The 25,273-nt window shown below is 45.2% G+C and overlaps 1 protein-coding gene across 1 annotated transcript in view; it reads right to left on the bottom strand.

Moving 5' to 3' along the window:
* Window positions 1–727: 727 nt before the first annotated feature.
* Window positions 728–25,273, bottom strand: part of GPATCH11 (G-patch domain containing 11) — a 37,363-nt gene continuing 12,817 nt past the window's right edge. Inside the window, exons 4-8 of the mRNA XM_088477432.1 lie at window positions 23,373–23,493; window positions 14,567–14,657; window positions 13,583–13,690; window positions 2,802–2,883; window positions 728–1,342 (exon numbers count right to left, since the gene is read on the bottom strand). Coding sequence (XP_088333558.1) covers window positions 1,287–1,342; window positions 2,802–2,883; window positions 13,583–13,690; window positions 14,567–14,657; window positions 23,373–23,493 — 458 coding nt within the window. The 3' untranslated portion in view covers window positions 728–1,286. The remainder of the gene's footprint in view (window positions 1,343–2,801; window positions 2,884–13,582; window positions 13,691–14,566; window positions 14,658–23,372; window positions 23,494–25,273) is intronic.

Raw genomic sequence — 25,273 nt, 5'->3', positions numbered from 1 at the left:
TGGGGTGATAGACCAAAACTTTGCCTAGGGTGCCGTAAAACCTTGCATCGGCCCTGCTTTTATACAGTGGATTATAGTGTTAATATATGGGGAAAGATATACTTTAAACCATAGTACACATTTACAATGAATTTACCAAGATCACATTATACCATATGTATTTTCCTGTGGCACCATTACTTCACAGGTTACTTCAATTAAATAAAACATAAATACATGATGTTCAAAAAACATGTTTGCAAATTGACTTTGAGATGAAAGAAGTGTTATGACTAAAAGCAGCATCTAATTTGTGGACATCACAAGGAGAAACCTCAGAGCATTAACACAAATCTGAGAAAGTTGTGGAATTAACCTAACTGCCTCTCGGAGCGCTGGTAGTGTCACACAGTCACATGACATTTTGGTTAACAAAACAAAACTACAAAAATGTAAATTAAATATAAATTTAAAAACATTGCTGTCATAACTATAAAGTAAGATCTGGATACCTTTTAAGATATAAAGACATCCACAGCTGAGCCTAAGCAGCTTTCAGGGAGGCAAAGACCTAGAGAAACAAAAAAAATATGTGGAAGGGGTGCCAGTTGGAAAACTTTTTTATTTTATTTTTTTTTAATATAAAAAAAAAAGTTAAAATGGGTTTTTACTATTTGCATATTAAGATGTGTTTCAGAAAGAACTGAACAAACAGTTGCATTTTTTTTAAATATATAGAAAGATGGCAGTCATTCAGATCATTCTTTATTTAACATTAAGAGTGCCAGTGCCAATTAGCTAGCAATTCATGTGAACATGGAGTAGGAGTAGAATGTGTTGTACTTTAAACTGTTTATTATACTATAAAAAAAACAAAAACAAAACAAAGCAAAATAAAAAAAAGGATATAAATACATATAAATGTACAAATCTAACTTTTAAGTCCATTTTTGTGGGGTTTTCATCTCATTTGTCCCAAAGGTCTAATAAAGCAGTGTTTCTTAACTCCAGTCCCTAACTGCCGAAGTTTTCATGATTTCTTTAATCAAGCACAGGTGACTTAGGTCTACTTGGCCAAGTAATTTTACTGACAAAAACTCAATACATGAGGACATGAGATAAAAAAAAACACTGCTTTAAAAGGTTCTGTAAAACAAATCTAGACTGATGTAAGAATGAGTTTATGAAATTATGCTTAATAAAAGGAACAATTAAATATTAATGCCCTTTCCCCTAAATAAATGTATAGAATCCACTCTTATCTGCTGAATAACTTTCAAATCAATGTCTATCAGTGCCAACCACTGTCAGTCATGGTCTTCTGACGTGTCTCCTGGACAATTTGAGCACATGTCATCTTCATCTGCATAAGACATATTAAAAACAAATTCTGAATATTGCATATTATACTGAGATTATGTCAAAATGATAGCATTAATATTAATAGTTAACCAAACATTGGCGACACTGCACACTCAATACTCATTGCCTACATGCCTTCTCATTTTCAATCTTATTAATATCCATGTAACTCCTTTTTATATTTATACAGTTATTGTTGACCAACTGTATTATTAATACCCCTTTCTCTTCTTTTTGTCTAATGTAAAGCTTCTGATCTATGCATATTAATCGCTTTCTATTTCTGACGCAGCTTCGGATCACTCTGTGTGAACATCTGCCATCTGAGTAACCTCTGAGTAACACCCCGTTTTCTGGGACGCTGTCTGACGTCGCCCCTGCTCCTGGGAAGTGACTGGCAAACAACTAGAATATATAAATTAGATAGAATGTTTAATATAAAGGTCTCCATAATATAATAATCGGCGTGCATATAAATCTTGTGTTAATGCTTATCTGGATTGTAATTTTTTTCTGGGAATTGAGACCAACACACTCAGGGCCCGATTCATTAAGGATCGCTATTGCAATAGCAGCTCCGTAATGGCACGCAGGTCTGCTGCGAAAACATGCTAATGAATGCTATCGCAATGCCGATGCACTGCCAGCTCAGAGACGTCCACTGCCTCTATCTCACATCCATAATACCTTGCAGTCCTGCGTATACATCGGACCCTCACGCAGAATTATAGCAGCCCTGACCATGCAGAATTACAGCAGTCCTGACCTTACTTAGAAATTGCTAACCTCATTGCCTGCAGTAAGCAATCAAGCTGCGTATGTCATCGCAATGGCTAATTTATGCACGCCCAAGTAACAGCGTTCAAATGGACAGGCACGCCTGCTTTATTCCGACCACTCCCCTGTCACCACCCCCAAAAGCTGACATGACGGAGGGGGATATCCAAGATTGCAGTAACCTCACATGTGTCAGGAACCGTATATCTCTTATTTACCTGAAATGTACCTGCTATGATGAGGTCCTTTATTTTCTATTTTTGTATCGGTTATGATTTTCAGTTTAGCTTGCACTTGTTTATACTTTTACAATTTGTATTTAACTGCACTCCCGAGTTTTGCTATTGTGTTTATATGTTCACCATCTATATGACTGCAGAATTTGTGGATCCATATAAATATATGTTGATGATGCAGACTTGTGGTGAACAGACAAATACAGTAAATAATACCTTTTACTGTCTAATTTCATAGATATTTCAAGTAGGTAAAATGTCCTCGTCAATACTGATGAAAATAGTAAGACATTTGATCATGTATCTTATCCACATGATTCTACAGTTAAATGCCTCACAATAGTGTACATTTTTTTTTTACTAAGCACTTACTTTTGTAAACATCTGGAGAAGATTCCATCACTAGTTAAGAGAACACATTAAAAATTTAAAGCAGATTATAAATACCTTGATAAGATGTGCCACACCAGATGCAGTAGAAATGTTCCCCTCTTAAATAATTGGTCAGGAAGTGTAACTTTTCAAGGGTCTAGATACAGAAAAGTGTAGCTGATCAGATGACAATGATTTATACAATATCATTGAGTAAGGTGAATGCATAACTTTCGTGTATGCAATAAGAAGATCAGAAAAGATAGCTGCAATGAAATTTGCCTAAAAACTAGCATTATCATGGAGAGGGCTACAGCATTAACCAATCAGCTTCTAACTCTCACTTTACAGTCTGAGTTTAAAAAATAACAGGAGATGATTGGTTGGTACTTTATGTCTCTACATGCTTAGATAAATACCCCCCCTAAATCCTATCATAATTTAATCAAATTGGAGTTCTCAATGGGCTAATTACATCAACTTTTTTAAAATCGGATAAATAAAATGTACATAAAGGGTTACACTACAATTAGTGCAGATAAATACTGCAAAGCTGCACAATGACATCTGTACAACTTAATGCACATAAACTAGATCCCAATGATCCATGATATACTACTACTTTCAATTAAACCTTGCAAGAGACAAATTTCAATGATAAAATAGATTACTAAAACGACTGGACAGCAGTATGTTTTGCAGAACTCGCCTGTTTATGTTCCCTTATCTCAGTTTATGTTATATCTGTACTCAGTTGGTCGAGTCTGGACTGAATCATTGGAATGGTTGCGGACTTGTTCACCTGTTATGATGATGTCAACCTGGGTGTTGGACTGGTCGACTGTGATAGGTTTGTCAGCAGTTTTAATCAGGTGCTGGCTCTTGGGCCTGTGTGGGTTTTCTGTTCTGGCTGAGTCTCCCACAGGATTCCATGTCTTGCCTAGTCCCTGGTTTTAGGTGTTTGCAAGCTGCCTATGAATAACTGCTGGTTTCTTCAGTTGCTAAGTATTCTGGATACATTCTATTACATATTATTGCTAGCAGATATACACTTGGCTAATATACTACTCTGGATAGTCCATGTGTTTTTAAATGTCTTATCCTTCAGTTTGCTGTATATTTAAAGAAATTACTGAATTTTGCAATTACTCTGTTTATTGAATTATTCTAGAATTATTATTATTATTGCTTAAAAATGTATAGATTATTAATGTAGTGAAAACTGCATACCCTTTTCTTAGTTGTGTATAAGTAGCTAAATTGAACCCTTCTTTGTTACTAGCTTGCAGTGACGTTAACTGCAGGAGAGTATTCTGGTAACCACTGATTAGAAGTGCTACTTGTATGACTACATCATATAGCTTTAGACAGACTTCTTTTGTCTAGTCTGGGAAGCTAAGCAGTAAGGGCTTAGGTTTATTCCTGGATGGGAAACCTCCTGAGATCTAGGTGTAATTCCCTAGATATGTTCTAAAAGGCCCTGTACACGTAACGATATAGCTGATGATCCGACGGATTGGAACTATATAGCAGCTATATCGTTCCGTGTGTAGGCACAATATCGTCCATTGCGTGCTCCCGTGGGATTGCCCGTCGCTCCTCCAGATCTTTCTGCATGCACAAGAGATCTGGAGAAGCGACCAATGATGTGGGTCTATAAGCACAAAGTCCAGACGGCAGCCGGTACCTACGAACAAGTATATGTTCCGGGAAAGGGGGTTGTTATAGGCGAAGGGCACTTTGTTTAGGTTTTGACAGTGCAGGAGTTCATCAGGTATCATAACAGTTTGCTATTATTACTAGTTGTGTTACCTCTTTTGTTTGGGGAAATAAAAGAGCTCGTATAGCCTATAAAACACTTTGTCGGCCTTGGGGAGAGGGAAGTTTGGCCCAGCCTGACCTGCATCTCTATTATCTTGCAGCTCAGTTGACTCAATTGAGAGAGTAGGTTACCCCCATTAGATCATAAAAACCCTCCCCTGGCCCTCCTAGAGAAGGCTGGTATGACTTATTCTCCATTGCCATTTGTATTGGCCCAGGCCTCGCTCTCCCGTTGAGCTCTTTTGCCCCAACAAGCGTATAGAGTGTGGTGTGCTGCAGAAAAAGTGTTGGGGGAATCTGTAATAGATCCCTGCTTTCAACTCTGAAATAACGAAGCTTTTATAGAGGCTCTTGGGCTTGAAAGTAGTATCTTTGTGGGTGTCCTATGGTATGTCCACCATTGCTCTATTATATCATAATGGGAGTCTCCACTAATTTGCTTATTTATCCTCCACTTATGGTATTCCCTCCCATCTATTTTACAGATATCTTCAGCTTCGACATGCGCTTTGTGCACAATAGCCCCGGTCCTCACTGAATCTCCAGTCCGACTCCTAGTCCATACTCTCCCTGATCGGAGATCTATTTCCCAGGCTTACTCTTCTCTGCTATCATCTCGTGAGGCGGAGAGTTTGTGCAAACTTAGATTTCATTGGGCTGAAGATTTAGGTACTTTATCTGATGATTGGAAAATCATTTTGGGTTCACCCCAGAATACCACGGCATATGCTAGATTCAATTGTTTATTCTGCACAGGGTCTATAAACTTTACGAGTTTGGTGTGTCATCTTCAGACTCATGTCCTAAGTGTATTCAAGAACTAAGAAAAAGAAGCATTATGTTGGGTGCACGCTGAACCAAAAAAAAAATATAATTGATGTACATTAAAATAAAGATACACTATATTTTCTGAGAGACTGTGAAATATTAAAATGTTAGTGTGCAAAACTAAAGAACAGTGCATTAAAAATATCTATAAAAGATTCTTCCGGGTACTGTTCTTTTAATATGAACCTCAAGTATTTCACTAAATGAAAAAACAAGAAATATGGTAAGAACTTACCTTTGTTATCTCTGTTTCTATGAAGCCCATAGGGTCCACAGAGTTGACCTTGGGGTATAGCTGGATCTGGATCCACGGGCACCACGCAGTTAAAGCTTTGCTGCTCCCAGGATGCACTTGGGTCCATCCTCCTCTATACCCCGTCCCGAGCCCAGGCACCTCAGTTGGTAAGCAGCCAAGGCCGGAGGAGGAGACTAAACAGAGAGAAGGAAGACTGGAACACACAAGAAACCATACTCACAGAAATGGGAGACAGAAAACCGGTGACCAGCCACACAGCCCATATGAAGCCAGGTGCGTCAGGGAGGGTGCCCTGTGGACCCTATGGACTTTGTAGAAACAGAGATAACAAAGGTAAGTTCTTACCATATCTCTTGTTTTCTACTTCAGGGTCCACAGGGTTGACCTTGGGGATATCCCAAAGCAGTTCAACTAAAGTCGGGGATGCTCCTGTGCAGAAAGGCGAACCCGGCGCCCGAAGGATGCATCCTGAGAGGCAAAGGTGTCAAACGCATAGAACCTCAAAAACGTCTGAATGGAATACCAGGTGGCCGTCTTACATAGCTGAACAGCAGAGGCGCCACGTCTAGCAGCCCAAGAGGGACCCACAGAACGAGTGGAATGAGCCTTAACCGAGGCTGGCACAGGTAAACCCTCCTGCGCATAAGCCTCACAAATAAAGGAACAAAGCCAACGGGCTAACGTTTGTTTGTTGGCAGGCCAACCCCTCCTGTGAAAACCAAAGAGGACAAACAATGAATCAGACATCCTAACAGAAGCAGTCCGGTCCACATAGATTCTAATCGCACGGACTACATCTAAGGAAGCCTCACCAGCTGAAAGATCAGGAGACTGAAAAGCTGGCACAACAAGTTCCTGATTGATGTGGAACTTCAAAACAACTTTAGGTAAAAACTCAGGACGAGTGCGGAGCACCGCTCTGTCCTGGTGAAAAATCAGAAAAGGGGGGCGACAGGAAAGCGCCCCCAACTCTGACACCCTCCTGGCAGAAGCAATTGCCAGGAGAAAAACGGTCTTAAATGTCAACCACTTGAGCTCCACCGACTCAAGAGGCTCAAAAAGGAGGACCCTGCAGGACCCGAAGAACCACCGCCAAGTCCCAAGGAGCCACAGGAGGCACGAAGGGAGGCTGGATTCGGAGAACACCTTGGAAAAAGGTGTGAACATCTGGCAGTGTAGCAATCCGTCGTTGGAACCACACGGACAATGCGGACACATGAACCTTCAGAGAGGTAAGGCGTAAGCCTAGGTCCAAACCTGATTGAAGAAATTCCAAAATCCTAGAAACTCGGAACACCTAAGGATCATAGTTTCTGGACTCACACCACTGAAAGTAAGTGCGCCACACCCTGTGGTAAATCCATGCGGGAGTAGGCTTGCATGCCCTGAGCACGGTACTAATAACCGAACCAGAGAAGCCCAGAGACCTTAAGACAGCTGTCTCAAGAGCCACGCCGTCAAAGACAGCCGATCCAGATCTGGGTCAAGGCAGGGCCCTTGAGACAATAGGTCCTGACGCTGAGGAAGAATGTACGGAGCGTCGATGGAAAGGCTCCTCAGATCGGAGTACCAAGGACGTCTGGGCCACGCCGGAGCCACCAGCACGAGCGTGCCGCCGTCCTGCTTGAATTTCCGCAGGACCCGAGGAAGCAGGGATATCGGAGGAAACAGATACGCCAGGTGAAACGTCCATTTCACCAACAGCGCGTCCACCAGACATGCGCATGCGTCTCTTGTCCTTGACTCGTAAACGGGCAACTTGTGATTGTGACGGGAGGCCATCAAGTCCAGCTCCGGCAGCCCCCATCTGTCCACGAGTAGCTGAAACACCTCTGGGTGAAGCGACCAATCCCCGGGATGCACGTCGTGATGGCTGAGGAAGTCCGCCTCCCAATTGAGGACTCCGGGGGACTTCTGCATCAGATACCGCTGGTGCGAAGGTGCTATCGGAGGTAGGCGTCCTGGATATCCAGGGACACCATGTAATCCCCAGGCTCCATCGCCAGAATGATGGAACGTAACGTTTCCATCCTGAATTTGGGAACTCTGAGGAATTTGTTCAGAGACTTCAAATTGAGGATAGGGCGATGAGAACCATTGGGTTTCTGCATCAGAAACAGAGTAGAGTAGTACCCCATCCCTCGTTGTGATTGAGGAACGGGAACAATGACCCCTCCTTTCAGCAAGGACTCTATAGCCTCCTGAATCTGCAAAGCCTTGGTTTTGTCCTGAGAAGGACTCGTGCAGAAAAACTGGTGGGGTGGTCTGTGCTGAAAAGACAGGGCGTACCCCTGGGAGACCACTTCTCGAACCCAGGCATCCGTGGTGGTATTGTGCCAGCATTGGGCAAATTGAAGAAGTCGGCCCGTCCCATCAGGCACAAGGTTTATCCTCCTGCTTGGAAGAAGGGCGCCTGGCACTCCAGGCCTGCTTCTTGGGCTTAGAGGCGGACTTGGTCGCCGACTGCCTCGGGAAGGACTGACCTTTGGCCTTGCCCTGAACCCAACAGGACTGAAAGGTGGAGCTTCGCACCTTGGCAGGTGCTGAAGCCGAAGGGGGGAAAGGCTGATTTAGACTTCGCCAGAGTATCCACTATTTTGTCCAAGTCTGGACCAAATAGCAACACTCCATTAAAAAGTAAAGCCTCCAGGCCCTTTTTGGAGTCTGCGTCAGCTCTCCAGGACTGCAGCCACAAGGACCGACGCACCGACATAGCTGCAGCCGACACCCTAGAGGTCAGCAGGCTTGCATCCAACTATGCTTTCCCAATATAGGAAGCAGCATCTCTCATTTGTCCTATCAAGGCTCTCTGGATATCCGGAGCATCATCCAGAAAGGTATCCTCCAAAGCGTTGGCCCAGCTCTCGATGGCCTTAGCCACCCAAGAGAGGACCATGGACGGACAGGCCACTGCCCCAGAGAGAGAGTAGATAGACTTTAAACAAGTCTCCACTTTCCTGTCCGTGGGATCCTTCAGGGAGGAGATAGATGGTAAAGGCAAAGTAGCGCTTTTAATTAAGCGGGTGACATGGGACTCCACCGCAGGCAGAGTCTCCCATTTCCTGCAATGAGCTTCAGGAAAAGGATAGTTGGATGCCAACCGTTTCTGTGGTTGGAATCTCTTGCTGGGCAACTGCCAGGCCCCCGCCATATGATCCGTCAATTGGTTGGACAGGGGAAAAACAGTCGAAGCTACTTTGGCCTTTTTAAACTTAGGATACTTCGACCTGGGAGCAGGCGCATCCTCCTCTATATGAAGGATGGCCCGCACCGCCCTAACCAATGCCGGCACATTAATGGAGGACTTAGTCTCCACCTCCTGGGCCCCGGCATCCGAGTCAGAGTCCTCATGGACCTCTCCGTCATCCGAAGACGCGTCCGTGAACTGCGCCGCCAGTGAAGCCGGAACGAGTTGCTTGTACGCCTTTGGGGGCAAATCACTGTGTAACCGACTGAAAAGCCGATGACGAGGCCGCCAGGCTCTGAACAGAGCTGGAGAGGACATCCACCCAGGGAGGGGGTACCGCCTGAGGATACCCTTGAAAGGGTACCATTGACTGCTGCGTCACCGTGGGAGACTGCACGTACACAGGCAATCCCGCATAAGGACCCACAGTCTGAGACCCGGGAGGAGACTGCACCAAATGCGTAACACCCGGGGAACGGGGGATGGTAGGCTGGGGCAACGCCCTAGAAGGGACCGCAGTTGGGACCGCAAGCCGGTCTGCGATCGACGCCAGCACTTGTGAAAACATCGCCCAAGGAAGATCCTGCGCCACCGGGGGTTTAGAGGGACCAGGTACCAGCTGGCACCGCCCGCACAGACCGTCCTGAGACAAATCCACCCCATCAACCCCTGCCGAACAGCGCTGGCAGGAAAACAACACAGGAGCCACGGAGCGCTCATTCTCCTCATCAGACATGACACAATAGCTTTGCAATAAAAATGTATCACCGAAAAGAGGTGAGGCGTATAACACCTGCGCACTCCCAAGTATGCAACACAAACAGCCCACAATATGGTACTGTGTAGCACCCCACTGTATGTGACGGACCTCACAAATACGTAGATTTATATAAGTGAGGTACACAGAAAAAACACCCCTCCCCCACATACCTGCAGGCCTGTAGCAGAAGGAAAGGGATAGTGATAGCAGAAAATTAGCACAGACAGCAGCACTAACAAAAAGTCACATACCATGCAGGAAGATATACTCACTGCACCTTTCGCTACACTCAACCTCCCAGATTCAGTGTCTGGGAGGACTATAGCGCTGCGAACACAGGGCATGATTCAGAGCCGCTCGTAAGCGTTCGCTCTGAGCGATGTTCGCACAACTGCGCATGCGTATGGGTCTTAATGCGCATGCGCAAACCAGTCATTGAGGTCGGAAATCGAGCGCTTGCAAAGCAGCGAGGGGCTGCTAATTTGATTGACAGAATGTACCATTTGTGGGTGGTAACAGGGGAAGGTGCTTGAAAACGGGGGAGTGGAGATCCGAACGCAGGCGTGCCAAGCGGTAAAAAGGGCGTTTAATGGGAGTGCATAATTAGCAAAGGAGCGTCATCGACCACGTCACTTGGTTGTCTTTTAGCCTGAACTGCTCGCAGTGATTGCGGTAGGAAAAACCTACCACAAGCACTGCGAGCAGTTCAGATGCCTTTCGATGTACCCGATTAATCTAATAAATACCGGAAATGACGTGTGATGCGAACGGCAAAGGGGCATCTTTAGAAACTAGCGAGCGCATTTTTCGTTCGCTCGCTCAGACATAGAGGCGTCAAACCGCAATGAGCGAGCGCTCAATTTAAATAGCCTGCCCCTTTTTTGGAACGACCGTTCGCAAATAGCGTCCGGCTCTGAATCAGGCCCACAGTCCTTTTGCAGGGGAGAGGTAAGCAGGGGGACCGGTCCACGCACCGCCTGGGAAATCTGCGCTGCCACTGAGAAGATGGCCGCCGGAGAGCTCTGAGGAGAAGTGGCCGCAAGAGGAACAGCCCAGCGACGCCAGCACGCATGAGGGAAGGCGCGCTGGGCTGAGGGGAGGAGCCGTTAAACCAGGGAAAGCTTTAACTGCGTGGTGCCCGTGGATCCAGATCCAGCTATACCCCAAGGTCAACCCTGTGGACCCCGAAGTAGAAAGCTATATTGCATATGTACCCTGTGAGGACTGTGCCTGCAACTGTTACATTTGTATCTTTGTCCAGTGAATTTACTCTGATCGTTATTTTGTTACTAATTTCACACTGCAATATCTCCGTAGTGAATATTAGATGAGATGTATTAGGTTATTATTGTAAATGGTAACCTTAATGTCTGATATCAATAATCTAAATCAAACACAATATACGTGTTAAGGCATGGTTCCCAAACTGTGCGCCGTGGCACCCTGGGGTGCCTCGGGACACTTGCAGGGGTTCTTCAGGTTGGTGGTCCAGCACCAAATCAAATTATTTATGGTCAATGTAATGTAAATATGTGGACAAACAGAAGCACAAACCTGTCCACAACCACGTAACTGACCCTAAAGATGACAGGAGCACAATTTACTTCACTACATTTTTTCTGAATTTCTCAATAACAAACGTTTGGCTTAGGGGTGCTGTGAAAACAATGCTGTTACACTAGGGCGCTAGTTTGGGAACCTCTGTGTTAAGGGATATATTCCCAAAACAATAGATGATTATGCACCATACATAGATCTCACTACAATGTGCCCCGGACACTGATCATAAGCACTACTATCACTCTGTGTATGCATTGAGTGAATATCGTCCTATCACTTTCCAATGAGGCTATCTTCTTCTATTTCCAGCCCGCTATTAAGTCTATCCGGGCTGTGGCCGCGTCTATTGATTGCACGGGTACCGGGAGACTCCCACTATGCTCTCCCCGCTCTGGGGTGACTATATAGTCAGTGCTGTGTATATCCGTATTAGTGGCACTTGCGGTGGTAGGCATATATTTATGTCATCATCACACTGGACAGATTAGACATCGTTTAAATCATATTATCATGCACATAAAGGTTTTTAAAATGAACAGTAGCTATGCTGAAGCCGACGGCTGTTTCACCACAGGCTCTCAAGGCTCATGTCCTAAGTGTGCTGCCTCCTCTGCTAATCTTTGGCAGCTTCCTTTTGGTCTAGGGTGGTTGCCTGTACTCAGTATACAGGAGTATTTGTTCCCTTGTTGACCCCTCACATATGTATTTCTGGCCTTGATCTGGATGAGTCTCTTACCGCCCCCTACTAATATACTGTATATGAAAAATCTTTTATCACTAGCCCGAGTGAGTATTGCTGGAAACTGGATGGCCTCCGATCCTCCCTCCTTCCCCTCTTCGGTAACTTTAGTTAACGTTACAGTGTCCCATGAGTGTTTCATGTATCAAAACCTTCCCACCCCCTCTGCTGACCGTCCTTGATGTTTTGGGTTATATTATATTTCTGTGCCTCCATCAGGCCGCTCCTCGCCTTCTGTCATACTATTGCTGATACTTTATTGTGATTGCAATTTTTATTGGTATTAGACTATATTGTATTTCTCTGATGCATATGTAATGCTTGGCCTGTATAGCACAGTTGTTCTCTACAACTGTACATTTATTTTTTTATTTTTTTCTTATACTGTTTTTGTTGTTGTTCTGTTATTGAAAAATTTTCAACAAAAATACTGGATTAAAAAATATGATTGGACAGCAGGTTTCCTTTATTTGTGTAAGTCTGCTTTTCCAAGATTTCTACTGTTCACGAAAGGCTTAAAATATGGTAGTGTCCGCTGCAATCAAACTTTTCCATCAATTATATTATTAAGCCAGCTCTCTTTATTACTCACTAACGGGTTCGGTCGGTGGTTGAGTTTTGCAGCAGGATTAAAAAGGTACCATAACGGTGCAGCTACCTGATTTTTATAATCTGTACAATCCTGTCACACATATTGTATAGCCCTAACTTGTGTAATACTATGCTTATTCTCCTAACAGCCACTAAATACTATTAATATTTGCATCTCAAAAGAATGTCATTACCATAATGGGAATAGCCAGGAAATCCCACTACAGAGATGATAATATGACGTACCCAAAACAGAATTCATAGCACAACATTCATCAACCTGTCACAATAATTTGAACTTCATCTACATAATGCTAACAGACTTGATTTGGCCATGGTGGAAGGGAAAATGCCTATATAGGGGATGGAGGTGCATTTCTCCAAAACATGTCAGTTTGAATCAGTTGAATTATTAGACACAAAGGCCCTCATTCAGAGCCACTCGCTAGCGGCAGTACGTTCGTTCCGAGCGATGTTCGCACATCTGCGCATGCGTACGGTTTTTAGTACGCATGCGCGAACCAGTCAGTGCTGCTGAAAATTGTTTGTACGCAATATAGCGAGTGCCTGCTATTTTGAGTGACAGAATGAGGCGTATGTGGGTGGTAACAGGGGAAGGTGCTTGAAAATGGGGAGTGGAGATCAGAACGCAGGCGTGCTTAAAGGTCAAAACGGGCGTTTTATGGGTGTGCATAATTAATATAGCAGCGTCATTGACCACGTCACTTGGTTTTTTTTAACTCAGTACTGCTCGCAAAATAGCGGTTGAAAAAACCAACCACAAGAATAGCGTGCAGTTCATATCCTGTTCGATGTACTCGATTAATCTAATAAATAGCGTACATGACGTATGGTGCGAGCGGCCAGGGGGCGTTTTTAACAAATAAACAAGCGTATGTTTTGCTCGCTCGTTCAGACTTAGAGGTGTGAACAGACTGCAATGTGCGAACGGATCATTTGAATAGCCACCCCTTGTTTTTGAACGAACGAACGCAAATAGCGAACGGCTCTGAATGAGGGCCAAAGTCCACTATATTTAATTATGCTGAATATTTAATCATTAACTTAGTGTAAGGTGAGATTTGGGATACAGCAGCATCTTGTTAAAACTTACACTGATCTCCTCTTCCTTGACTTCATCCTCATCCTCATCCGTTTCTGCATCCTCTTCCTTTGGATTAGTGACAGGCCAGTACCAAGCCTCCCGAGGACATGTTATGGCCTGAAATAAAGATTAGATTTTATTTTTTAAAGTAAACAACCTCATCAGTTTACAGACTCATATTGAGTTTTTAATCTTATTTGCAGAAGATCTGAACTTATTATTTATTTAATACATAGCCCCAAACTGACTATAGAATGATTTCCAAATATTATTTATTCAATTTTCTGGGCTGCCCTGCAGACAGAACAAAGTATAATTTCATCAGCTTTCCAGCAAAATTAAAAATGAAGTGATCCAATATGAAAAATAATTGTTATAGCACTGAGGGAACAGGGATGGATGGAGGGGGCATGTGTGGCACAAAGCGCAGTAGGCTTTGTGCCAGGGTCTACTGGCATTGTGGAGATCACCGGGAACATGGTACCCGCACTATGTTCCTGGAGACATCTCTAGTGCACATTCAAAACTCACAGGGAAAATGGGTCCCAGTGATTTCAGTATGTAGCACCAGCCGATTCAGGACTCTGGAGAGGAAAGTATAATAATTATATGGGTGTAGTGTGTGCCCCCCTGGACCCAAGGGCCTGCGTGAACCGCACACCCTGCACCTGTATAACGGTGAACCAGCTCCTGCCAGACACCAACGAAAACTGAGTTACCTTCAGGCTGTGGGTGGGGTATAGGGGGAAGGGCCAGAGCCATATGGACCCTGAAGAAGAAAATAATAATTGATGTATTTGGTGGCCTTAGCAGCTGTGGTATAAACTACAAAGCACTACTGCGGCCTTTGGAAAAGAAAGATTGTCTGGGAACATGGAGCCATCCACAACAGCACTAAAGCTAAGTGATGTAGCTGTGAAGATTAATGTACACATTGCTGTCATATGGGGATTTTGAGAAAAGCAATTGACATTACTGCAGCCATTCGCTTACCTTCTGCTCATCTAGCTGCAGGCATGCTCTCTGGCTTTTACGAAGGTCACCTTCTAGTTTCTGCTCCTCTTTTTTACTTCTCATTCTCAACCTACCAGCAGATGTAAGGCAAAAGATATTTATTTATTCTGAAGCAAAATAAATATGAAGCTAAATATAATTAGGGAGTTGGGGGGCAGGCTGGTAACATCCAGTTATACTTAAAGATATTTAGTAACACAAATGGACTGTGGACACATTGGTCAAGAGTTTGGGATCACTTAGCGCTGGAGGCATTTTCACGCTGAATGTACGCCAGACGATAGCATAGTAAAGTGGCGTTACAGCTTTAGTAATTGATCCAAATGCAAAACTAAATTTGAAGACTTTTGGAGGATGGCCTGGTGTCAAGAAGGGCATCAAAGAAGCCACTTCTCTCTAGGAAAAACATCAGGGACAGACTGATTATTCTGCAAACGGTACAGGGATTGGACTGCTGAAGACTGGGGTAAAGTTATTTTCTCTGATGAATCCCCATTCAGATTGTTTGGGGCATCTGGAAAAACGCTTGACTGGAGAAGGAAAGGTGAGCGCTACCATCAGTCCTGTGTCGTGCCAACAGTAAAGCATCCTGAGACTATTCAAGTGTGGGGTTGCTTCTCAGCCAAGGGAGTGGGCTCACTCACAATTTTGCCTAAGAACACAGCCATGAATAAAGAATGGTACCAAAACATCCTCCAAGAGCAACTTCTCCCAACCATACAAGAACAGTTTGGTGACAAACAATGCCTTTTCCAGCATTATGGAGCACTTTACCATTAGGCAAAAGTGATAACTAAGTTGCTCGGGGAACAAAACATCAAAATTTTGGGTCCATGGTCAGGAAACGCCCCAGACCTTAATCCCCATTCAGTGTTCTCCCCAGAAAATGTTTCCAGCCGGGTGGCATCAAGAAGTTGCTGGGTGGGGGACTTCGCAATAATAAAATGTTTTAAACCCTGACCTTATAATTATTTAAACTTGAAATAATATATATATATATTAATTCTCCTCTGCTTATTAGAGGCCAGTCGTCTGATTATGAAAAAGCTGCAAAGTCTGTAGGATCTGGTCCTTTTTATACAGCTCCCAAATACTGTCCCCACTTGCAGGCTCCCAAAGTGCCGGGTGGTAGGCTGTGTCTTGCTGGGTGATGCACCCGCAAAAAACAGCCTGGGTAGAACACTGCCATTGAGAACTTGTGGTCAATCCTCAGGAGGCGGGTGGACTAACAAAAACCCACAAATTCTAACAAACTCCATAGTAACATCTGACAAAAAGGTCTAAAAACACTGAAGCAGCAGACTCTGAAAATCAATACTTGTGTCATTCTCAAAACTTTTGGCCATGGCTGAACACTTCACATCTAAACTGCAGTGCTGCAAGTAAGAATTAAACTTACCGGGCCACCAATAGTATGGTAACTTTGTTTGAAAGAGACTTTGGGTCTGAATCTGAGATGTATGCTAATGTAACCGCAGCTGCGATTTCGCATGGAACGTAGCTGCGAAAATATGCTAAAGTTTCCAAAGCTTACCCGAGCGTAGGGCCTAATGCCTAGATCTCCCCCATCTTGTGTAAAGACAAGTTTCAACTACTTTTTTTTTTTACTGCGGTAGATCGCTAATTTTCAAAATGCTATGCTGTGTTGGGCTACAATATTATTCCTACACTTTCTAAGCATTTAATTTCAAGTGGATACTAGCTAAAAATATGCAATATCATTTTCAAGTGCAGATTTTACTATAAAAAACGACCTCAATTTTTTTTAAAAAAAAACATTACATTTTAGCATTTAGAGAATGGCTGATTAATGCTAAAGTAAGAACCACAAAGTGTTTCTTGGTGGTGTAGACACAGAGTGGCCTATTTATCATTAGATAACTATTTGGGGGATATTACCCAAAAACTGTGCATTTCTATGCGGGCTGCTGGATTTACCTTACTTGCCAACTCTCCAGGTTTGTCAGGGAGACTTCCTGAAATAGTAGCAATCTCCCTGCCTCCCTGAAATAGTAGCAATCTCCCTGACTCCCTGAAATAGTAGCAATCTCCCTGACTCCCTGAAAACAGGATTTTGGTACTTACCGATAAATCCCTTTCTCCGATTCCACAGGGGACACTGGAGTTCAAGACAGTGGGGTATAGACGGTGGTAGAGCAGAGCCTGGCACTTTAAATAATTTAGAAGTGTGACTGGCTCCTCCCCCTCTATGCCCCATCAGCCCCAGTTTAAGAACTGAGCCCGAGAGGAGACGGAGGACAACAGGAAAAAAAAAAAAAAAAAACGAGGAAAAGGAGAAGACCACAGAACGGAACAAGACCGACTGAAGTAGAACAGAGGAACCCACTGCAGGGAACCCTGCAGTCACACAACTATAGAAACCAAACAAAACGGCAGGTACGCAGCGCTGGGCGGGCGTCCAGTGTCCCCTGTGGAATCGGAGAAAGGGATTTATCGGTAAGTACCAAAATCCTGTTTTCTCCTTCATCCACTAGGGGACACTGGAGTTCAAGACAGTGGGGACGTCCCAAAGCCAACCTCCCGGGTGGGAGCGCGGAGAACTTGCTGATCCCTTGGCCAAACCGAAACAGGGACCGCCAAGAACCTGAGGCCCAGCGGAAGCTGAGGAACAAGTGTCGTAGCACAGGAGACAAACACTACTCCTCACTAAACAGTCACAGAAAATTCCACAACTTACAGTGCAAGTCAAAAGGAACAGAACAGCTGTTGAGAGAACAAACACAGGTGGGAAACGTCAGAAACTGTAATCTCAGCTGAAATAGACCAAACCGGACTGTTGGTGGCAGAGAGCCCCAACAAGAATCCATAGGAGAAGGGCAGTAAACGAGCACAAACTCGAGAACCTTACTAGAGTCTAAACAGGCAGCTGCAGCAGCCGCAGACAGCAGAATCCCAGCACTGCTGGACATAATCGTATATATAAAAGTATAACATAGAAGTCTCCAACGAGTGGAGATCCCACTGGGCGTGAGACCGAGGCGAAAGAGAGAGAGAGAGGATTGAGACTACAATACCTTTCAGAGGGTCAGACGGAAGTACAACCCATTTTGAAAACAGGGATAAAACAGGAGCTGAAATGCTGCCGTTAAAAGGAAATAACAGACAAATTCCAACATGATGTAAGTGCGTAGTCAGTACCAACTGCTGGCCTGAACACAGTATGAAAACAACCAGGAATCTAACAGTAAAACAGCACGAATGCAACAGCCACCCAGGGAGAGCTATCAATATAGGGAAGCATCCCATACAACAAGGCCAGAGCACTAAGACAACCATGTGAGTGTGATAAAAATATCAACAGATACTGAACAGGAACCCAACCAGGTCCCCTGCGCGGATCACACTTATGTAAAGATGTGCAATAGCCTATAGGTGTGCTTCGGTCCAGAACCTTAACAGGTTCTAGTAGAATAGTGTCGCCAATCCAGTGTTGTAATTATGCACCACCCACACTCCAGGAAAACTCTAAAGTGTAGAGCCAACTGATTAAAAGAGCGGATGGCTGCTAGGACAGCAGCTAGGGTGCGTAAGGGAGAATAAAGCTATGTATGTCAGGTTGCATGAATTAGGAGCATCATCCGAGGCATTAGTAAGCTCTTACCTTTGAGCGACCAGAATCCCTCTGGACGCTATGTAGAATGTCACTGACCTTTGCCATCACACAGCAACCCGCCACGTTAGGTATAGAGAGTAGCTTCAGTGGGCTAAGACCAATTGCTCTACAGCACAGACTTCAGTCTGGAGATGTGCAGTAGAAAACACTGTGGAAACTAGCAAAATTTTAGTCGAGACAAGAAGGTCGTAGAACAGGACTCTATACCTGAGCCTGGTCCATTAGAGACGTGTATCTGTATAGCAGTGTTAGATTATACATACAACCCCAAAAACGGTCTGCTAGTTTAAGTATCCTTGCATAAATATTTCTATTGGTGAAGTGCGTCTTATGCCCACCAGTCTAATATAACTCAGGTCTGACCCTGCCTATATCGGCAAGTGGCCCTAGGCCTTCCAGATATGAATTGTACCTAAGGGCACTTTAGACCCATTTTATTGAGATATGCTACAATAATATGTAGTACCGGAATAGATACTGAGAAGAGTACCTGTACTTAGACATAGAACGAGTTGGTTATCCCAAGTAAAGAAGGGAGATATCAATAGTGATAACCCCAGTAGTTTAAACAAAACACAGGTTTTTGTTTCCCAATTATTAGGAAATATTCATACAAGAAATGGGCGTCTTACAAGTTTACTACCCAGTGCATCACTGTAATGATAATAGGTCCCCCGAAACGGGGTGCCGTATAACTGGCAGGAATGGAACTAAAACTCCAGGAGGGTGGAAGTACATAACTTTATATACATGTGACATGTCTAGGATCCATACTAGAAGCAATGCCTTAGAGAATTGTGACTATCACCATGTAAGCTGCAGCACATGACTAGTTTATAGAGCCACCCTATAATATTAATATGTAGGGATATAGCCTACAGCTTCTGGTAATCCCAGGCGGCTTCCCTTGTGTGGATTATAGGTAAACCTAATGATTGTGGAAGTATAGGCATTCTACCCATATACACAAATATATATATGTATATGCACACACACAACCCAATCCCCAGGGAGAGATAGTGTAAAGCGTAGTCATTATACAAACTACCGCATCAGGAGAGTCCAGCCTCCAAACGCAGCCTCCTTCTATCAATATGCTAGGTATTAGACATAAATTGATAAGAACAGATCCTACCGCTGCTCCTACGGTAAGGAAAGAAGCGATATCCACAATTGGATACGCTTACCTACATACAAATTTAGTAGGTGACGTAACATTTTAAAATTAGAACATGAGCAATAATTGAAGCCATGGAAAGAATTGAGCCCAAGGACAAAATCACTCCAGCATGTGTGTTATACAGCAGGGCTAGTATAAAACACAATAGACATACATAGACTGCTCATGTGCCGCAGGTGGCCGTCATTCTGCTACGGCGTAGGGGCAGGATATTTTAGCAGTGTGCTGTCCCAGACTGGTTTCGATCCTGGGACCCTTCTGTTACTGGCGTACTCGCCTTTTCAGATGAGCCATCTTAACACCAGATGAACCCATTTTTTGAAGTGAGAATCAACAGGAAGACCCCAGCGCTGTGAGGCAGCAACGCCAACAACCACACCAGCTGCGCGTCACTAACCTCTTCCTGTATGTGCTGCCAAAGGGAACACATGATATAAAAAGATGCACCTATGCATACCTTCTAAGGTAAGCACAGAAAACAGGGGAGAAAGGTTTTAAGACCAGCCTAAAATGGTATCCACAAATGCATGGGAAGCCAATGTGAGGCATAAGCCTGGGGATGGGACGCAAAAATGTGCTAACCTTGGGTGAAGGGTATGCTATGACCATAAGTTCTGGCAGCAGCACCATAACAGTGGAGCTAATACACCATGAGGCCATGATACATAACAGGCCCTTAGATTAATCTAGGCGCCCTATGTTACAGAACGAAGGGGAGCCTGACTGGGTAAACCAAGCGGCGCTGCAATTGGCAGGACTGCGTTTGTGCACCGGTCCTGGAAGAATGTCAGCACATCGCTTCTAGCCGTGATGCATAGGCTGAACAACTGGCCCCTTTCAGAACCGCTTAACACGGTGTCATAGTGGAAAAGCGGGATAGGGCTAGTCTACCGCTAGCGACCAGCTATCCACTGTAGCTAGTACTAAACTCCTGTCATACAAGGACAGGCAACCCTTGCTGAAGCACTCGCAGTGTGGTAGGCGTAAGGGACGCGCGCTAAAGCACTTCCTGCTACAGGTAGTGCCTGAGCTATACTGCTTGTGTGCAGCAATAACTACTGTCCTTAAAAGGGAAGCAGGGAACGCTGTTTGATCATGAATACCACGCTGTGTGTGCGCAAACTGCTACACTTCTCAGCATAGCGCTGCTAGCCCCCTTAATCGTATAAGCGGAGTAGTTGAAGGTCCGGTCAGTGCCGGGAATACGGGGAGCCATCAAGGCTCCTGACGCAACACTGCGCATAAACCAACGTTTTTCCTGCAAGACAGGAGAGGGGCTAACTCTCGGGAGCACTGAAGTTGTGCTGCTGTGGTAGCAGCGTGACGTCATACAGCGCTGCATTGTATAACGTAAGGCTATTAGCTCTATGCTATGCAGTAGCTAACAGGGAAGCCTGCTCAGCCCAGCCAGGAGCTGCGGGACGCGGCATCTCCTCCTGATATTTAGATGAGGAGAGAAGCTGATAGCTAAGGCAGTGCTGCCAGCACAGGGAGAACATACAAACTCCACACAGAAATGGCAGCGGCAGGATCCGAGCCTTGCGCTGGTACTATTAGCCTGTTACTATAGACTAGGGATAACAGGGAAGCCTGCTCTGAGGAGAGCTGCTAAATAGCCAAGGCAGTGCTTGTGCTTCCTCCCTTGCGGCGTACATGCTATGCTGGTACCTGTAGTTCTTCTACTGTGGATGCTTCCATGTGCTGCAAAACAAGCTGTAGCATAGGGACACCTTGCTGTGTGTAATGTCTCCCTGATGGTACACACTTGTGCCTGCCTACCTCCTAAGCTGGAGATACCCTAGCCCGCCTGTTATAGTGCACACAGCCCAGTTGGAGTGCACTTATCCGGAGAGTAAATCCAGAAGTCTTGCATAGCGGGTGCACAGGGTGGGAGGGTGAGCGGTGCAACGGGGAGCTAAACGCTGCCATCGCGCCACTCCCTATAATCAGAGACCCGGACACTGACCACTGTAAGCCGTGTCCAGGACTGGCCGGCTGCACAGAACAGGCAGCCTGATAGAGGAAATGGTAGGCGTCCGCATGCGGCAGGCGTTCAGCGCGCCTACCCCAGCGCTACACATGTACCTTCTGTAGCGAGGTCTTGGCAGGAGGGAGAGCCCGACTACAAATGGCGCTGCTAGATAAGCAGGACGCGCCATTCGGAATAGGCGGCTGATGCTATGGCCGCTGGTAATAAGCTCCACCCCCGCTAGCCGAGACCGCGATGTCCTGTCAGCGTTACATTAGTAACTGGCCGACTATGGATAAGCCCTAGACCCGGACACTGCCTGCTGAGAGCAGCGGCGGGTGCTGGAAGGAGCCATTAAGTCGCGACAGCCCTGCAGCGCATTCTTCGGGCCCACTTAGCACCTTCTGTTACCCGATAAGGGACTCGGGTGCGTGCGGGGGGGATTGTCGGGTCTCCTAACAGTGACATTATGTCACTGAGCCCAGCTATGCATCCACTGCTCCTGCTATCAGGAGCAGTGGTTATACTTACAACTGCTGCGGCCGGGATGCTGGGCTGAGGGGGCGGCGAGGAACCCGGACACATGCCGGTGTCAGCAGTGGCGGGTCCTCGCAGAGTCCGATGACTCCAGGTGTGTGCCCCCTCCTCTAGGTCACCGGACACAGGCTGCAGTAGCCGTGTGGTGCCTTTCCCGGCGGCTCCCACGTAGCAGGCAGACTGCCACAGTAAGCAGCCTGCCTGTCCTCAATGCTTGTCTTAAAAACTAAAACTAAATAAGAAAGGCTGGAGACAGCCTGATGTGCGACCGGCTCTCTCGGGCACATTCTAAAAACTGGGGCTGATGGGGCATAGAGGGGGAGGAGCCAGTCACACTTCTAAATTATTTAAAGTGCCAGGATCTGCTCTACCACCGTCTATACCCCACTGTCTTGAACTCCAGTGTCCCCTAGTGGATGAAGGAGAAATAGTAGCAATCTCCCTGACTCCCTGAAATAGTAGCAATCTCCCTGACTCCCTGAAATAGTAGCAATCTCCCTGCCTCCCTGAAATAGTAGCAATCTCCCTGCCTCCCTGAAATAGCAGCAATCTCCCTGCCTCCCTGAAATAGTAGCAATCTCCCTGCCTCCCTGAAATAGTAGCAATCTCCCTGCCTCCCTGAAATAGCAGCAATCTCCCTGCCTCCCTGAAATAGTAGCAATCTCCCTGATTGTGCATTACCCCCATTATGTACTTGTTATATACTTAGTGCCATTACCCTGCATTGGTTATAAAGGTACAATGATCCCTATAACTACGTGCATTTACTTATAAGATTTCACTTGGCCACTTTTATGGAACCCCTTGTAAAACACAAATCACATGAGCTAGCCCTGAAAAGTATCAGTGAACTTACTAACTGCTTTGGGGCTAGTTTACATTCGGATGCAAGTCAATTTAGTTGTAAAAACCTCTCAGATATAGCATAACACGCCTACTTTACCACCGCGCTCATAGGTGTAGCTTTCACAATCTCCCTGAAAAATGCTTATTGCAAAAGTAGGCAAGTATGCTTTACCAAGCCACAAAATGCAAAGCATCTAGAGTTTGGCGCCCATAGGTATCCTATAGTAACCTATGGGCTATCATTTCACAAATTCTTCCGGAGAGGGATCCTCTCAGTTTGTCTGCCCCCCCCGTGACTCATACACCAGGTGAGCCAAGGACCCAAATCAGGAAGCAGTGTGATAGCTTTAAGCCATCACACTGCTTCCAGCTCTTCTCCAGGATGGGCTCTTATCGAAGCCCGTCTCCTGGCAAGAGACAACTATATCCATTTTCACGTTGCAGATTTACGTGAGAAATATTTATCACATCTGCTCAGAGCTTAGGTGTGCTAGAGGGAGAAGGGGGCCCAAACCAGTATCTTGTCTAGGGCCCCATGGGATCATGATGAGGCTCTGAGTACAAGGAGGTGACCGCAGTATGTTTTTAAATTAAATTGTTGGTGGTGTGAGGACACTACCTGAAGTCGTCAGCTGCCCTTTCTTCTGCCTGTTTTCTCATCTGGATCTTTCTCCTGTAGTTTTCTAATGTTTCTTCTGCTTTCCTTTTCTTCATCTCTTCATGGCCAATACCACTACGTCCTGTGTGCAGGCGTAAAGGAGAAGTTGTTGTCACATTGACATGAATAAATAGAAAATGAACATGGTCTGGTGTCTGATGTTTGCCTGACTTGGGCCTGTACGACCACACTGCCCTGTCATATCAATCATCCAGCATCACAGATCTGAAGGTTCTAGAGTAACCTTGCCACTCTGAGCTTTTGAAGCCAGTGATGTCATGTGATCTACGCAACACAGGTTGTGATCGAGACACTAAAGGCCAAAATGCAGTAACAGAGAGCTATTTAAGTCAGGGGCGGCCAAACTTTTGGTGATCTACTTTCAAAGTTGAAATTCTTTTGTGATCTACAAAACAGCCACATTTGCACACGCTGTAGGCCTGCTCCCGAAAATGGAGGCGTGGTGTTCAGAAAAGGGGTCGTGACCTCACAGCAAGGGGCATGGGAACTGTCCCACCAAAATCACACATTGGCTTCCACAGTAAAAAAACCCAAAACACATTTTCCCCCTCCCCCCACAGGAAAAAAAAAAATATCCCTCACCTAGAGCCCCCCACAGAAGACTGAACTGATGTGTCTGGGAGAGATTGAGCTGCCTCAGTGCCGGACCGCCAATCTTGATCGGTCCAGGGTACTAGCGGCAGTGGTACTGCGCCTCCTTTTGTGTTTGACACTCTCAAGCCAGTCCTGCCCCCGTAACCCCTTTAATCCGGCTCTCCGGCACTGGAGGCTGTTACATGTGGCAACCTCAGCCAATAAGAATCAGCCCGATTCTTATTGGCTATTGCAGTCACAGTGACAGCCGACAGACACAGCCACGGCTTCAGTTCGGCGCAGCTGAGCTAGCAGATAAGAATCAGCCTGCTTCTTATTGGCTGCTGCTGGACAACCAACGCGATCGACACTTTGGCCACCCCTGCCTTAAGTGGTCAGGCAGTGTATACAAGAGCATAAGAGGAGGGGGCAATGATAGACGTATGCATGTATAGGGTATGGCTCTTTCATAGAAACTCTTCGAAAATTGTTTTTTGCTGCCTCCTTAATTAAGAAGTCAGTTCAGTCGAGGATGATATATGGCAGATTCATAATTGGCTGTATAACCACATAAGCTAAGGGCTTTGAGCTGACTGGTGCAGGTGTTCAGACATTACGGTTGGTTGGACGCCCACTTTCTCTGGTTTACATTGTCTCTATAACTGTATATTTCACGGGATGAAAGACAGCCTATCTTTGCCCCTGATGCAGACCCTGGTAATGTAAGCTAAATCTGACGTTTGCACTGCATGTAAGGGACAGGCATAGAAAACAAAATACAGAATGTGTATGTCTGACAGCACCTGATCCCCTACTAAAATAACTAATAATGAAGACTGGTGTGACAGAACAGAATAAAGTAATCCACAACATATCACTCTTATTTATTCAAATTACAACACAAATAAAAGAAATGAATGCCTGGTAGCTTGTTTTTCATCATTGTTCATATTTGCCTATGATATAACAAAGGTGACTTTCCCATGGCTTTTAACTAACACTCTCTGCCCCATAGCTCCCCTCTCCCCACTAAGCGGGTGCTTTACAAGGAGACTCATCTGCTGGGAACTCCTCCCCTCCATAAGACATTTCTCAGTTCTGCAACCAGACTGTAGCTACAGCAGACTGACAATCACTATGTCACCAGTGAGTATGCAGACCTCTGGACACCGGGATCCCAACATGTGTTTAATGCTCCTTGGAGCGCTAACATAAGGAAAACTAAAATCATAACAGCACCATGAGAGGAACAAAAGCCATTATAGTGA

The sequence above is a fragment of the Taudactylus pleione genome, unplaced genomic scaffold (genome assembly GCF_031769625.1).
Source record: "Taudactylus pleione unplaced genomic scaffold, aTauple2 ptg000201l, whole genome shotgun sequence".
Lineage (NCBI taxonomy): Eukaryota > Metazoa > Chordata > Amphibia > Anura > Myobatrachidae > Taudactylus > Taudactylus pleione.
Note: the sequence above shows the minus strand (reverse complement) of the source record. Positions and strands in the feature narration are given on the sequence as shown.